This window comes from Podarcis raffonei, chromosome 2 (assembly GCF_027172205.1).
Source record: "Podarcis raffonei isolate rPodRaf1 chromosome 2, rPodRaf1.pri, whole genome shotgun sequence".
Classification (NCBI taxonomy): domain Eukaryota; kingdom Metazoa; phylum Chordata; class Lepidosauria; order Squamata; family Lacertidae; genus Podarcis; species Podarcis raffonei.
In genome coordinates, this window is record NC_070603.1 from 70,749,462 (window position 1) to 70,762,662 (window position 13,201).

Genomic DNA, 13,201 nt, shown 5'->3' on the forward strand with positions numbered 1-13,201 from the left:
TTTGATAATGCTGGAAGATGCAACATGCCCATTCAAAGTGCTGTGCCCACTGGCCTCTCATGGACCTCAGGATGCCACAGAGGAGAAGACCCACTGCTGCAACCCCAGTATGCCTGGTAATGAGGAGGGTCATGATGGTAGCAGTGGCATGGGCCATCCCAGCACATGCTGCTGGGTTCCTGATGGAACCTGCCTATGAAATGTTTTACTTAGTCATCCTCTTCACCTGGAGGTGTTTGCAGAGGTCTCTCAAGGTGATCTCCTTTCCCTCGGCATCGACACCTGGCACCTCAATTCTGTCCCAGCAGCTCCATGCTTTCTGGTGATACTGAGATTAAAGCAAAATCAGTGAAAAGTGTTGCGGCAAGACTAATAATAAGACGAACATGCTTATTAATGCATAAACTTTGGTGGACTGCAGTCCACTTCACCAGGTGCGTGAGAATAGAGCAGATACCCAAATAAGGTCAGTTCTAAAATTAAATGCATCACCCAACCCAGCAGGTACCATGTCCCAACACGCTTGCAGCATGAACCAGGTAACCTATGAAGGAGCCAGTTCCTGTAGAGCCAAGTGGGTCAAGGCCTTAGATCTAGGGTTGCCATATTTCAAAAAGTAAAAATCTGGCCACAAAAGTTGTTGAGCTTCCAACGGCAGCATTCTGGCTATGTCTGGAATATTCTGGACATATCGCAACCCTTTCAGATCACATAGTTTAAAATGTCATGCAGCTAAAACGTTTGTGTGCTAGGCTTACATCCAAGCAGGTTTGCATAAGATTATAGCCTAAAGGCCCATATTGGTAACTACCAATGGCCACAGATTGTTAGTACAAAGTGATTTAAATGACTAGACTTGCTAGGATCTTTTTATTAAACGAAAGCCTTAATACCCTTAACGTCGAAGACACAACTGCTAGATCACAAGCACCATGTCTAATTCAGGCTCCACAGTTCATTTACGATTCAAATATTAAAAAACAGAGCTGTTTGTAGCAAAAGAAACCTTTGCAGCAAAGGATTGTAGCAGCTCATTCTGTTCGCCTTATCAGAAAGAAGGTTAAGAGGTGAACTGATTGTAGCACACCTTCACAGAGGAGAGGTTTTTAAGTGCCAAAAGGGCGGCACTTTAATCTAGCCAAGAGGAACATAAGAACCTCCAATAAAAATAAAAGATAAAACCAGACAAATTCTGATCTGACGCGGCATTTCAAACAGCAACTAACAATTGCAACACCCAATGCCAAGGAAGTGGGTGGGTGGGTGGGGTCTCCAAAGCAGGGAGAGCACTGGATTTGGATACGGGAAACCCAGATTCAAATCAGCCATAGAGTTCACTCTTCTTTCAACTTAACCCACCTCATATGGCTATTGTGAGGCTTAAACATCTTGGAGGAAGGACAGAGCAGAATTCTAAGAAGCAAAGCAGCACAACCCTCACAGGCTCCAAACAAAGACCAGCCCTCTCCTCAAAATATGTTTTAAGTGGAGTCCATCGCAACAGATGTGACATATAATATGAAAGGGAAGGGATGTGGTTCAGTAGCACAACATCTGTTTTGCGCACAGAAGTTCCCATGTTCAAGATCTCAGAGAGCTGCTGCCTGTCAGTGTAGGCTGCCAGCGGCCAGCATGAGGCAGCTTCCCTATGAACCAAAGGAAGTCATTCCTCCTGCACTGCGCATAGGAAGTCAGATCTGGATGAAATGGTTCTTTCCTGTCATGACGGCTCTGAATGCGCTAACTGTCAACAGGCCTAACGGAGGGGACTCTTTAAGGCTGCCTTCTGTCCATTCATGATCTGTGGCTCTCTGTTGCACAAAGACACATTGAGATGGTGCCTTGCCTATGCACAATTGTCCTTTTCTTCATAACAAGGCCCAGGATGTTGTGGAACCTCTTAGCCCCCTGCACTGTTGACCCTGCCTGCCTGTTTTGGCCCTGGGCAAGGAGAAGGAGAGAGAGAGGAGGAGGACAAGAAGCAGCCAGTCCTCTTCACAAGGAGCCCTTTGGGGCTAGTTAGCGGTTCATAGCAGGAAGTGCCCTGACCAGAGAGAACTTAGTGGGGTCAGACTGTCGCACAAAGGGATACTGTCCTGGACTAACTTACTGGCCAGCAGGGGAGGAGAAAGGCTGGCCTGGACTGTAGCATTCGCCTAGGTCTCCAAAGCAAACCTGTTTTTTTGTCAAAAACGACAGAAATATATATAGAGACACATGGACATGTATACCACCCTAAATCTGGGGACAGAAGCAGCTGCCAGAGGTACCATCAGACCCCTGCCCAACACTCTCACAAGCCTATAAAAGTGAAACAACACTTCCCTCTGTTCCTGCGCACGACACTGTGCCCCCAATTGCCCTATACATTTAAAGCAGTGTCATACCACTTTAAATAGCCATGGCTTCCCTCAAGGAATCCTGGGAACTGTGTTTTGTTACAGGTGCTGAGTGTCGTTAGGCGACCCGTGTTCTTCCTCGCAGAGCTACATTTCCCCAAGTTCCCCAGAAAGAGGGATTGTTTGTTAATCCGCTCTGGGAATTGTAGCTGTATGAGGGGGACAGGGCTCTCTTAATAACTCTCAGAACACTTAACAAACTTCAGCTCCCAGGATTCTTTGGGGAGGGGCATGATGGTTAAAAGTGGTATTATACTGCTTTAAATGAATAGTGCAAATGGGGCCCGTGCCCCAGAGCACTGCCTTCTGTTCCCCCTGCTTCTCAACAGGATGGAGACAGAGCTCCTCTGCCAGCCAGAGAAGTACAGGGCTACTGTTCTCTCATGCTAGCTTCAGGGCACAGGCCTCCACACCACTAGGTCTCATCAACTCCAGTCGCAGCAATTATGGATTGTAGGAGGGAACTTTTTTCTCTCCCAGAGATACTCACCTGGGACTCTGTACTTGGGTAGGCTGTATAGCCATGTCCTCTTGCACTAGTCTCCACCCCAAAGCATACTACTAACCCCTATTCAGATTGCAGGTAGGTAGCCATGTTGGTCTGCCGTAGTCAAAACAAAATTAAAAAATCCTTCCAGTAGCACCTTAGAGACCAAATAAGTTTGTTATTGGTATATTCCTTCCAGTAGCAACTTAGAGACCAACTAAGTTTGTTATTGGTTGGTCTATAAGGTGCTACTGGAAGGAATCCCTTTTCAGATGTTCTGTCCACATGTAGACTGTGGAATGAATGGGGGGATTGTACTTTCTGCCCCCCCCCCAACAGGCCCAGCAGGCTGAGATTCCTGCATTGCAAGGGGTTGGACTAGAAGACCCTTGGTGTCCCTTCCAACTCTACAATTCTATGATTTCATATCTGAAGGGGTTTCCTGTATGTGTACAGCTGCATGTACACACATTCTCGCATGGGAGCAAGAACCCTGATCAGATAGAGGAGCCAAACAGCTGTTTGCAAGAAGCCCTTTCAGTTCTTCTGCTGAATACAAGCAGATCAATAGGTCTGGGCAGGCTAGCAAGGCCAGCATGGTCGATCCCACACCCAGTCTATGCTTTCAGAGGGAAGGTCCGATCACAGCCACCCTTTGCTTGGGATCTGGGGTCTTGTCCTTTGCTCTGTTGAGATGCTGTTTCTAGCCAACTCAGCTGGAGGGCCAAACATTCTCTCCCAGCTTATTTCAAATTTACACTGAGGTTTTGTAGATTTCATGGAAAGGAGGGGTGGATGCAGAACAATGGAAAACAGGAGCACCATACAGTACTCACTCATGCTTCCTGCAAGCCCTGGGAAGTGCTGCTGGTATTCTGAAGAACGGAAAGCAAATTACAAAAAGGAACAGAACAGAAGCAGGAAGGAGGAACTCATGTTTTCAGCTGGCTGGTGCAGCAAGATGGACAAAAGCTCAGCTGTAGTGTGGTAGCAGCTATGCATTGGTGCCCTGCAAGTTGCCCTTCCTATTGTTTTAGACACCAGCTGAAAACTTTTTATTTCAGCAAGACTATCCAAACACATCATTCAGTTATGTTCTTTTAAAAATGTTTTGCTGGTTGCAATCTGTGTTTTATTGATAATTATCTTATTATGTACACCTGCTTGGAGAGATCATTCCAAATGAGTGGCCATTTTTTCTGAAAGAATTAATAAGAGCGTGCATGCAAAACCCAAACCCCTGTAAACAAGAGAGGATATGCTTTTGTTAGAAACATGCAAAGTCTCGCTCCTGACTATACCTCTTTTTTTGGGAAGAACATGCTTGGGAGGAGGAAGGCTAGAGTTAGAAATGAAAGTCGCCTCCCCGCAAAAAAATCTTGGCCATTTGGGACCATATGGTCCATCCCATTTGCTCTTCTATGTTGTTGCCAACCCAGAGGGCAGATTCCCATCCTTCCAAAAGAACCATATGGCTGGGCTTGGCCTTTCACACTGACAGGGGACTCATTAGCACCTCTTGCTCAGCTCTTCACCTTCCAGCACCTTAATGCTGCTTCCACAGCAAAGCAGAACCAAAGACATGCCGGAAAGGACCAGCCTGCAGAGACTGGGGCAACAGGAGTCAGGTTCTGTTCTAAGCAATGTGTCCCCCAGCTGGCTGGATGTCCCGATGCAAAGGAAACCTCCCTTTGCCTGATTTTTTTCCTTTGCTCATGCCTGCCTTACAGTGCCCTGCAAACTTATTATTCTCACACCCACCCACCCCAAAAAATAATTTAAAAAATCGGCTCAGGCACTAAGGAGCAAAGGTCCAATGAATCTTATTCGGGGGGGGGGGTTAGGCGTGAATCCTTTGGCGCCAGGGTAAGAGCTCGCTTCCCCCAGTCGCCAGCCCTTGCTAAGTAATGACTCCCATATGCTGCTTAATCAGTTCCACACGTTTCTGGACCCGGCAATCCTCTCGATTCCCTTTTGCAAATCAGCCCCGTTCCTCATCTGGAGCTGCTCCCTTCCTCCTGATGCTGCGCTCTATTCACTCTATCGGCTCCTCTCCTCTCCTGGTTCCCCACCCACCCAGCTCCGAGGGGAAGCAATTTCAGATTCGCTGCTTTCAGGAATGGATTCATGATTTCACTTCAAGGGGAGGCAAACTCACTCCTGAAAGTGGAAGCAAACCGTTCTTTGGCCCAAGTGGTCCTACGACTGCAAACCCAACCACCGCTGCTCTGGTTTCTTTTTCCTTCCCCCTTTTTCCGACGGCGGTTCTATCTATAGCACCACCAGAATGCCCTCCATTCCCAGAGGGCTGACATGGGCAAACTGGGCACGGTGCCACTTCGCTGCAGCCAGGCCTTTTCCTCTTAAAGACTTTCGGGGAGAGAGAGAGAGCTCACACACTGCACAGCTGCTCCAAGATTCAAAAACTCTCTCACACACAAAAATCATTTCCCACCCCCGCGTCACAAGGGAAGCTTTGAAGTTCCTGCTTATATAGGGACCCTTCTGCGGAGCTGGGCTGTTAAGAAATCTGAGATGTCCTTTTAAAAAAATAATCACAGGACGTTTGGGGCCTGCGCGCGCGCTCAGCGAGCCCTCGGGCCGTGCAGCGTGATCTGAACTGGGAGCGATGGAGGGGGCGGGGGGAGGAACACAGGCGCCGAGAGCCAAAGCCGTGGAAATCAGTGGCGATAGAAGAGCCGGCCTCCCCCCACCCCGTCTTTCCTGCCCGCCCCTCCACCCCGCTCCGGTCCCACCAATCTGGTTCCAATCTGCGCTTCCTGTGTAGCAGGAAGCCCCAGCCTCGCACTCCATAAACTCAAGACAAAAAGGCTTCTATTCAAACAGACGCTCTTAATTTAGCTTCTTGCTCTCCCGCCCTCCTCACCGATTCCCCCCCCCCATCCAAGCTCTGGTTTCTTTCTCCAGAAAAGGGAGGGTTTTTAGTTTTTTGTGGTTTTTTGCAAGGAAACCAAGGCTGGCCCTAGCCCCAACAAATTGGGAGGAATGTGAAGTCTTGGGGCTGCCACAAAAAAGGGGGGAAGCACCCCCCAAAGTCTACGTCTGTGTACCTGTGTGTGTTATGCATACATGTGTGCAGGCTCATGCATGCACATGTACACACATACGCATCCACGTCTATACAATGAATGGCAGAATGCCTTGCGAAGAGGCAGCTAGCTAGAAGCCATCGTGTAGGACAGTTAATGGCACAGCTGGTAAGGCAACCCTATAAAATAAGTGAGGGCTGGCTTAGGGCATCACCCTATGTACCATAATTCCAACTCAGAGCTAAGTAGGTCTGAGGAGTGGATGGGAGGCTGCCCAGGAATCTTACAAATGCAACCCTGAGCTCACCGGAGGAAGGGCAGGATACACAAGTAATAAGCAAACATCCACTTATGACTTGCTATGTACTTTCCTGGAAAAGGCTCACCACTGACAGTAGTAAAACAAGATACAGCGATCCAGTCAGCACAAAATAGCTCAGCAAAATTGTATGGTCTATAGATGAGATTGTGACCTCTGCTTCTCATTTGATCCTGCTACTGCTAAACCACGACTTAGCATACTGTCCAAACTCAGGCTCATGTTTTGTCAAGCTCCAGATAAAGCACGACCTATAACCAAGGTTTGTCCTTGGCTTAACAAGCCATGGTTTGTCTGGAGGAGATAAACCATGAATCCGGGTTTAGATTAAACCCTAAGCTGCTCACATCAGCGTAGCAGCAACAGGACCAGAAGAGTAACAAAGAAGCTGCAATAGCTAGGAGCCTACCCCATTTACACTAAGCCACGGTTTGGCTTAACATTACATGGAAACTGAAGCCAGTGAATTGCATCCAAAGATATGTAAGATGTTACAAACATGAACAGATGAACATGAATTGCAATTCCTAATTGTCAGCATGTATGTCTGCTCTCTGTTTCCTTGGCTAGTCACCCTGTTGTCAGAAGATGCACCCCCCACCTCATTATGAAATTTTATAAACCACTTAATAAAAAAATCTTAGTGATGCATATTTAAACAGTAAAATAATTATCAATAATATGGAGTTAAGATCAGAATTAGAAAAAAGATTAGGCATAACTTAATTGTATGTCAAAATAGGCTCGCTGAAATAATTTTTTTAGCAAGAGTCTAAAAGTACAATGAAGGCGCCTGACTGAAGTTAAATGCTAAGGAGTTCCAAAACTTCACAGAAGCCGAACACATATTAAATGGCACTTGTAAAAGTGCATGTTCTGTTGATAGAAGCTGCCAAGTAGGTACATATGGGGCAAGGATGTCTCAATTAAATTGGTCCGAAGCTGTTAAGAGCTTTATATACTACTAGTAAAACCATGACCTTGGCTCAGTAGCGAATTGGCGGCAACTGAAGATCTTTAGGAAGAGGTATAATACGTTGGCACTCCTGTCAGCAATTGTGTTGCAGCATTCACAACTGCACTTTATGGGCCAAGTACAGGGGAAGCCCCACAAAGAGTGCATTGAAGCAAGCCAATCTTGAAGTTACCAGTGCCTAGACTACTGTGGCCACGTTACCCAGGTCTAGGAGCATCTGCAGCTGCCACTCCAGACTGCACGCTTACTCCTTCAGAGGAAACGCAATCCCATCCTGGGAAACTCACCAATTTCTTGGACATGTGAACCAGGGTCTTGCCAGGATTCAAGATCTGTTTGTTTTCCCTTGTCCAGCTCACCACTACATCTTTGACAGTAATGCCAAACCTACCATAATTACCGTATTTTTTGCTCTATAAGACTCACTTTTTCCCTCCTAAAAAGTAAGGGGGAAAAGTGTGCGCGTCTTATGGAGTGAATACAGGCTGCGCAGCTATCCCAGAAGCCAGAACAGCAGGAGGGATTGCTGCGTTCACTGCGCAGCAATCCCTCTTGCTGTTCTGGCTTCTGAGATTCAGAATTTTTTTTCTCTTGTTTTCCTCCTCCAAAAACTAGATGCGTCTTGTGGTCTGGTGTGTCTTATAGAGCGAAAAATACGGTATTCACACACAACCGCTTGTCTATCGGCTGAAGGTAATACGGCTGGGTAAATTCTATCGCCTTATGCTGCTCTCAAGATGTCCACCAAGTATCTACTGCATGCCTGCAAGGCACAAGGGGAACAAATGTTCACTGCCTTGCATGAGGGCCCATTCTGGATTCACTGGGCCTGCTGGCTATACCTCCAAGAAGCACCTCTCAGTCAAAGCGGCTCAGAACACCCAGTGGATGCACAGATGCCTGTGCGGAAAGGTCAAGAACCAGCATCTGGGGCTGAGGCTAAAGGAAAGGGGTGTTGAGTTAGGCCAGGGCAAGAAGAGCCAGAGATCCAGCTTGGCACCAGCTGTGTGTGTCAGCTGCAGGTTAAAGACCATTTCCTGTGTCTGACAGCTCACAGGCAGCCTCGTCTGTGCCTCTCCTTCCATACTGCTGCTAGCCTGATACACACGCCAGGCACCGGCTTCTGAAACTAGATCTCCTTCGCCTTCTGCCTGCCAGAAGGGGCTCAGGAAAGGCAGGGTCAGCAGCTGAGTGGGAACAGCCGTCCTCCCCCACACATCGGCTCCTGGCAAGCTGCTCAGTACCCAGCACCCAGACAGGGGAGATGGAGTAGGAAGTCTCCCCCTCAACACAGTCTGGGAGTTGCTGACATCCCTAGGGGGCAGCCATTCTAGCATCAGCTCCAGCTGACGAGGCTTGCGCAAGTTCTGACTGCGTGGTCCACTTCCAGGGATAAGGTATGGCTGGGCACTCTGGGAACGGACGGCAGTCAGGCCTGAAAGCATCACAGCACCACCATCACCGTGGTGCTCAAGGGCTACAGTGGTTGTCCCACTGCTTATGTAATGTCTTAAGGGGAACTTGGTCAGGAGAGGTTCGCAGGCTGGACATGCAAATCTTTCCATACCTGTTTGGCTTTGGGCATCACAGCAGCAGCATGAGAACTAATGGCATGAGGTGCTGTACATCTGTCTTGAAACGTCCAAAGCTGCTCTTAGGTGCACTCTGCAGCACAGGACAAGAGCAAGCCATTGCTGTTTCATTTAGATTTTTAAGAGCTGGAGTGGGTGGGGAATTAAGCAGGTACCTGTCTGAATCAATGCCTGTGCCCACACAGAAATACTCCTAGGTACAGAGCCTCTAATCCAGCTATATGGGATACTGCACTACCCTTGGGGAAGGCAGATTCTTGTTCCTGAATGACTTTCTCTCCACACTGAAGCACTCCATGTTCTCTCTTCTAGAGACTTGGGAACCTCCAAGTCTGTCCCTTGCCAGACATGGCCCTCTTCCCACAGCACGTCCTTCACCAACCCTGCCTCACACTCTCCTCAAGCAATCTTGCTTAGCTAGGATGTGTCCTTGAACTCCAATAATGCCTTTTACTTGCCTGGATGGAGGATAGAGAGGTGTGTGTAGACTGTACAAAGTGAAAATGTACATCTGTTTGGTCCTCCTCCTTTTGCCTCTGGCTCCACCCACCTCTGGCATGTGGCCCCCAGGTGACAGTCCAGAACAGAACATGGCCCTTGAGTTGAAAAAGGTCCTCTGCCTCTGATCTACAACCTCAGCAGAGCTAGCTCTGAGTTTAAAGAACAGCAGCCCATCTAAATGTGCATAGTGTCTCTCTCCTTCCTGCCCTCCCTGCCAGTCTGCTAGGAAAAGCAGGCCCTACTGAGCTTCTTTCTGCCTTCAAAGCATGAGGAGCCCAGAGCCCAGGCCTCACCTTGTATATTGGTCGAGAGGAGAGAGGCTGGAAGCGATTGAGCAGGGGCTCTGAGAGCTGCAGGAAGCTGTTGCGATAGGAGCTCAGGCGCCTGTGTCGCCACACCAGCTTGTAAAGCTCCAAGCACGCCAGACCAGCTACAGCTGTTGTGGTTGTGGCAATGGCAGGCACGATCCTCCCCACGATCCTCATCGCCTGTGGAAATCAAACTGGGCCTTCAGCATGAAGACAGTGAATGGGAAAACGTACCAGAGGTTACTGGAGGGAGGGATGCTGCTAGGCCAGAGACAGACACATGAATGTGTCCCGCCCCACTTTATTTCCTGAAGCTGGCAGGCAACTGGGGAAAATGACTCCCAAAGCCCCGCCTCCTTTCCTCACCTGGAGCTTATCAGCCGGAGGGATGCCATAGTTCTCAGCTCGCAGATTGGCTGCTGTCATGACAAAGTTCAAGTGAATGTCGTTCCCCTGAGGGCCCAAAAAGTTGCAGAATCAATCGAGGCCAGAGAAGGGTGGCAAGGACAGAGGGAAAAAGAGAAGGAATCTTAGTGGGATGAGGATGAGAACAAAGGGAGTGCAAGGTCTACAAAGGGTGGCAAGGAAACTTAACAGAGGTTACAGCCAGGGTTTGTGTGCATGGTGTGATTTTTTTTAACCATAGAAGAGAAGGGGTGGGGAATCTGGTTTTCTGATGTTGCTAGACCACAGCTCTCACTGTGACCTGGAATTGGAGTCCAACAAAGTCTGAAGAGCCAAAGGCCTAGAGTCTAGTTCCCTGCAAAGTTCCTTGCATTTTCCCATGAATAGCAGGAGCAGAATAAAATGTGCTAATCACAAGCAACTATACACAAATTTGCACCACGTGCACAGGCACAGAATCTGACTAAGAAACCATCCAAGTAGCCATGGTCCAACATAAACTTCCCGCAGTGTATGAGGGAGACCACACTACAGGGCAGAGGCCATCCTTAGCAGACAGAAGGCCCTTGGCATCTGCTGCCAAAATCAGATTGCAGGTGAGACGCTGGAGAGGTTCTACCAGTTTCGGCAAGCAGCACTGGGTCAGCAAAACAAATAATCTGATGAGGCAGCTTTCTAGTCCTTACGTATGATGATTGGAGAAAGCCTTGTTTATAGAAATAATATGAAAGTGACAAAAACACACAGTTCCTGGCTGAAGGACTCCACTGCCTGGCTTGATAACCAACTGCCATTTTGTACTCAAGGAACAGACTCTTCTGATCCTTCTTGGCTCGTTTGTTCTGCACTCAGAAAAGAACACAGCCTGTAGGAGGGTGGGTCATGCGCTGCAAACCACAAACAGGGCTGGGTATAAGGCTGTGTACGCTTTAGCACTTTAAAATATGTCTAGGTTGTCCTTTTTCTCACTTTGGATTGATGCTGGTTGTGGAGGAAACACATCAAAACACAGCATTTCATAATTACAAGATAGATGCAGGACAGATGCTTATGTTGTGTGTACACCGCTGTGTACACTCTTTTGGGAAAGAGTGGTGGGAGTGTGCTGGATGTGGAGTGAACAGAAGTGCGTACACAGCCTAAGAGAGTAGTAGGCTAGGTACTACACAGATTGCGGGAGGGATACTGACCCCAGGGCTCATCCCAACCCATTCCTGGCACTCTGGCACCTCCAAAAGCTGGACACAAGAACTGCAGCTTACAGCAACTGTCAAATTCAGGGACATCTTTGGCTGTGCCAATACCCACCCTCCACCTCCGTTTACATCCAGTGTGCTCTCACCACTGGTTTGGGAAGTGCTGTACATACAACGTTCGCCACAATCTGTATCTATCCTGTCGTTTCTTATGAAATACTGCATTTTGATGCATTTTTGTCCAGACCAGTTTCTATCCAGAGAAAAAAGTACAACCTAGCTGCTTTTTAAACTGGTAAAGTGTACACAACCTTAGGAGTTTTAAATCTCCACTCAAACCCTTCCCAGTGGAATCAGTGGGACTTGGGTACTTAGTTCTACTGGACCAGTAAAGACAGAAATGAAATTCATACATTCAAGAAACCTGTGGCAAGCAGTGCATATGTAAATCCTGAATATCAGTCTACACAAAATACAACTTTAAACTTCAGGCACAAACCTCCCCCACCCCTCAAAAACCCTTAAAAGGTCAAAGCAACAAAACATTCCATACAAACCAGATTTTTTTTATTAGGGCTGTTTGACAGCAGCTTTCAACTTAACCTCCAATATATGGAAAATATTCTACCTTAGCTGAAATCTGGGCCCCAATCCTGGCAGCTGATGATATATTGGGATATAATCCCCACAAACTCCCCACATTACATCTGCAGTTGTGCAGACAAATGCTCACTGTATGAAGAAACTTCTGTAACAGCAGCTGTGGAGTAGAAGTGGGCCCGTTCCCAACTCTACTGAACACATTAACAAGAAAACCCCCACAATTCAGCTACTAGTGTCATTTTAGCTGAATAAAACAGTCTCTCAGCTACAATACAGAACTAAAAGATAGGGGATGGCAGAACACATGCTTTGCCTACAGAAAGCAGCTCCTCATTCAGTGTCCAATAGGGGCTACAGAACAAGTGGTCTGGATTGTAACAAATTAGCCTGGTTCAGACGTAATGACAAACCATGATTTCCTGTGTCATTATTACTTAGGGTTGCCATATTTCAAAAAGTGGAAATCCGCACACAAAGGTTGTTGAGCTCTTTTTGGCAAAACTGCAATAACATTTGTTATATAGGGCATTCACATTTTAAACATACAGTAGTTTATTCCTTCAGAATACTTTCCATTCATCTGGTTTTCCCCAGACTTTTCAGCAATTTCCGCCCAGACACTGCTCCCTACTGTGGTATTCTGGCTGTGTCATGGAAATTCCGGATGTGTGGCAACCCTACTGTCTATTCATCATTGCTTCTTGTAGTAATCCATATACGTATCCTGCAAGGTAGGCCAGTATTCTGACTCTTATTTTACAGTTAGAAGGCTGACCCAGAGACTGTGGCTTGTTGAGTAACAGCGAGTTCATGCCAGAGATGAGATTCAGAATGAGGCATCCTGATTTGTAGCTCAGCCTCTAAGCCTTTATACTCAAACTTTTAGCACATGATGAAATCAGGTAGTAATTTTTTATTTGGGCATCTGAACCCTGAACGTAAAATATCTTGCCTGTGCCTGCCCTTTACAGATACTGGGGCACTGGGAAAATTTGTCTGTGAGTCATCTCAAGAAAGCACTGTTGATCTTAACTGAAATTAACCTCTTGAGGATTAAGAGGCATAAGAAGAGCTGCAGGAGGGGAAGTCATGGCTGGAACAGCAGAGTCACACACCACACCCTCTCTCCTTCAAGAAGGGTCATGCTCTTCCGCCTTTGGAAACCTGGAGCTCAGAGGGAAACGCAAAGAGAGATGGAAACACGCAGGAACGTTTTTTACCTTCTCAAAGTGAATGGGCTCCATAGCATTAGACATGAGGGAATTTTGCTCTTCCAGCTCTTGCCTCAGTGCTGCCAGTTCCTTCCTCAGCTCCCCCACCTCCGTCTCATCTGAAAGACACAGTTAGGGGTAGTAGGTGGGGACA

General features: G+C 47.5%; 1 protein-coding gene across 2 annotated transcripts in view; it reads right to left on the reverse strand.

Annotated features, from left to right (window-relative positions):
* Positions 1–13,201, reverse strand: part of UBA7 (ubiquitin like modifier activating enzyme 7) — a 46,464-nt gene that overhangs the window by 3,403 nt on the left and 29,860 nt on the right. The window contains exons 20-23 of one of the 2 annotated variants that reach the window (XM_053377340.1): positions 13,057–13,166; positions 9,999–10,085; positions 9,618–9,812; positions 227–319 (exon numbers count right to left, since the gene is read on the reverse strand). In XM_053377340.1, the coding sequence (XP_053233315.1) occupies positions 227–319; positions 9,618–9,812; positions 9,999–10,085; positions 13,057–13,166 (485 nt within the window). Of the gene's footprint in view, positions 1–226; positions 329–9,617; positions 9,813–9,998; positions 10,086–13,056; positions 13,167–13,201 lie in introns of both variants that reach the window. The other variant, XM_053377339.1, reaches the window with a different exon arrangement.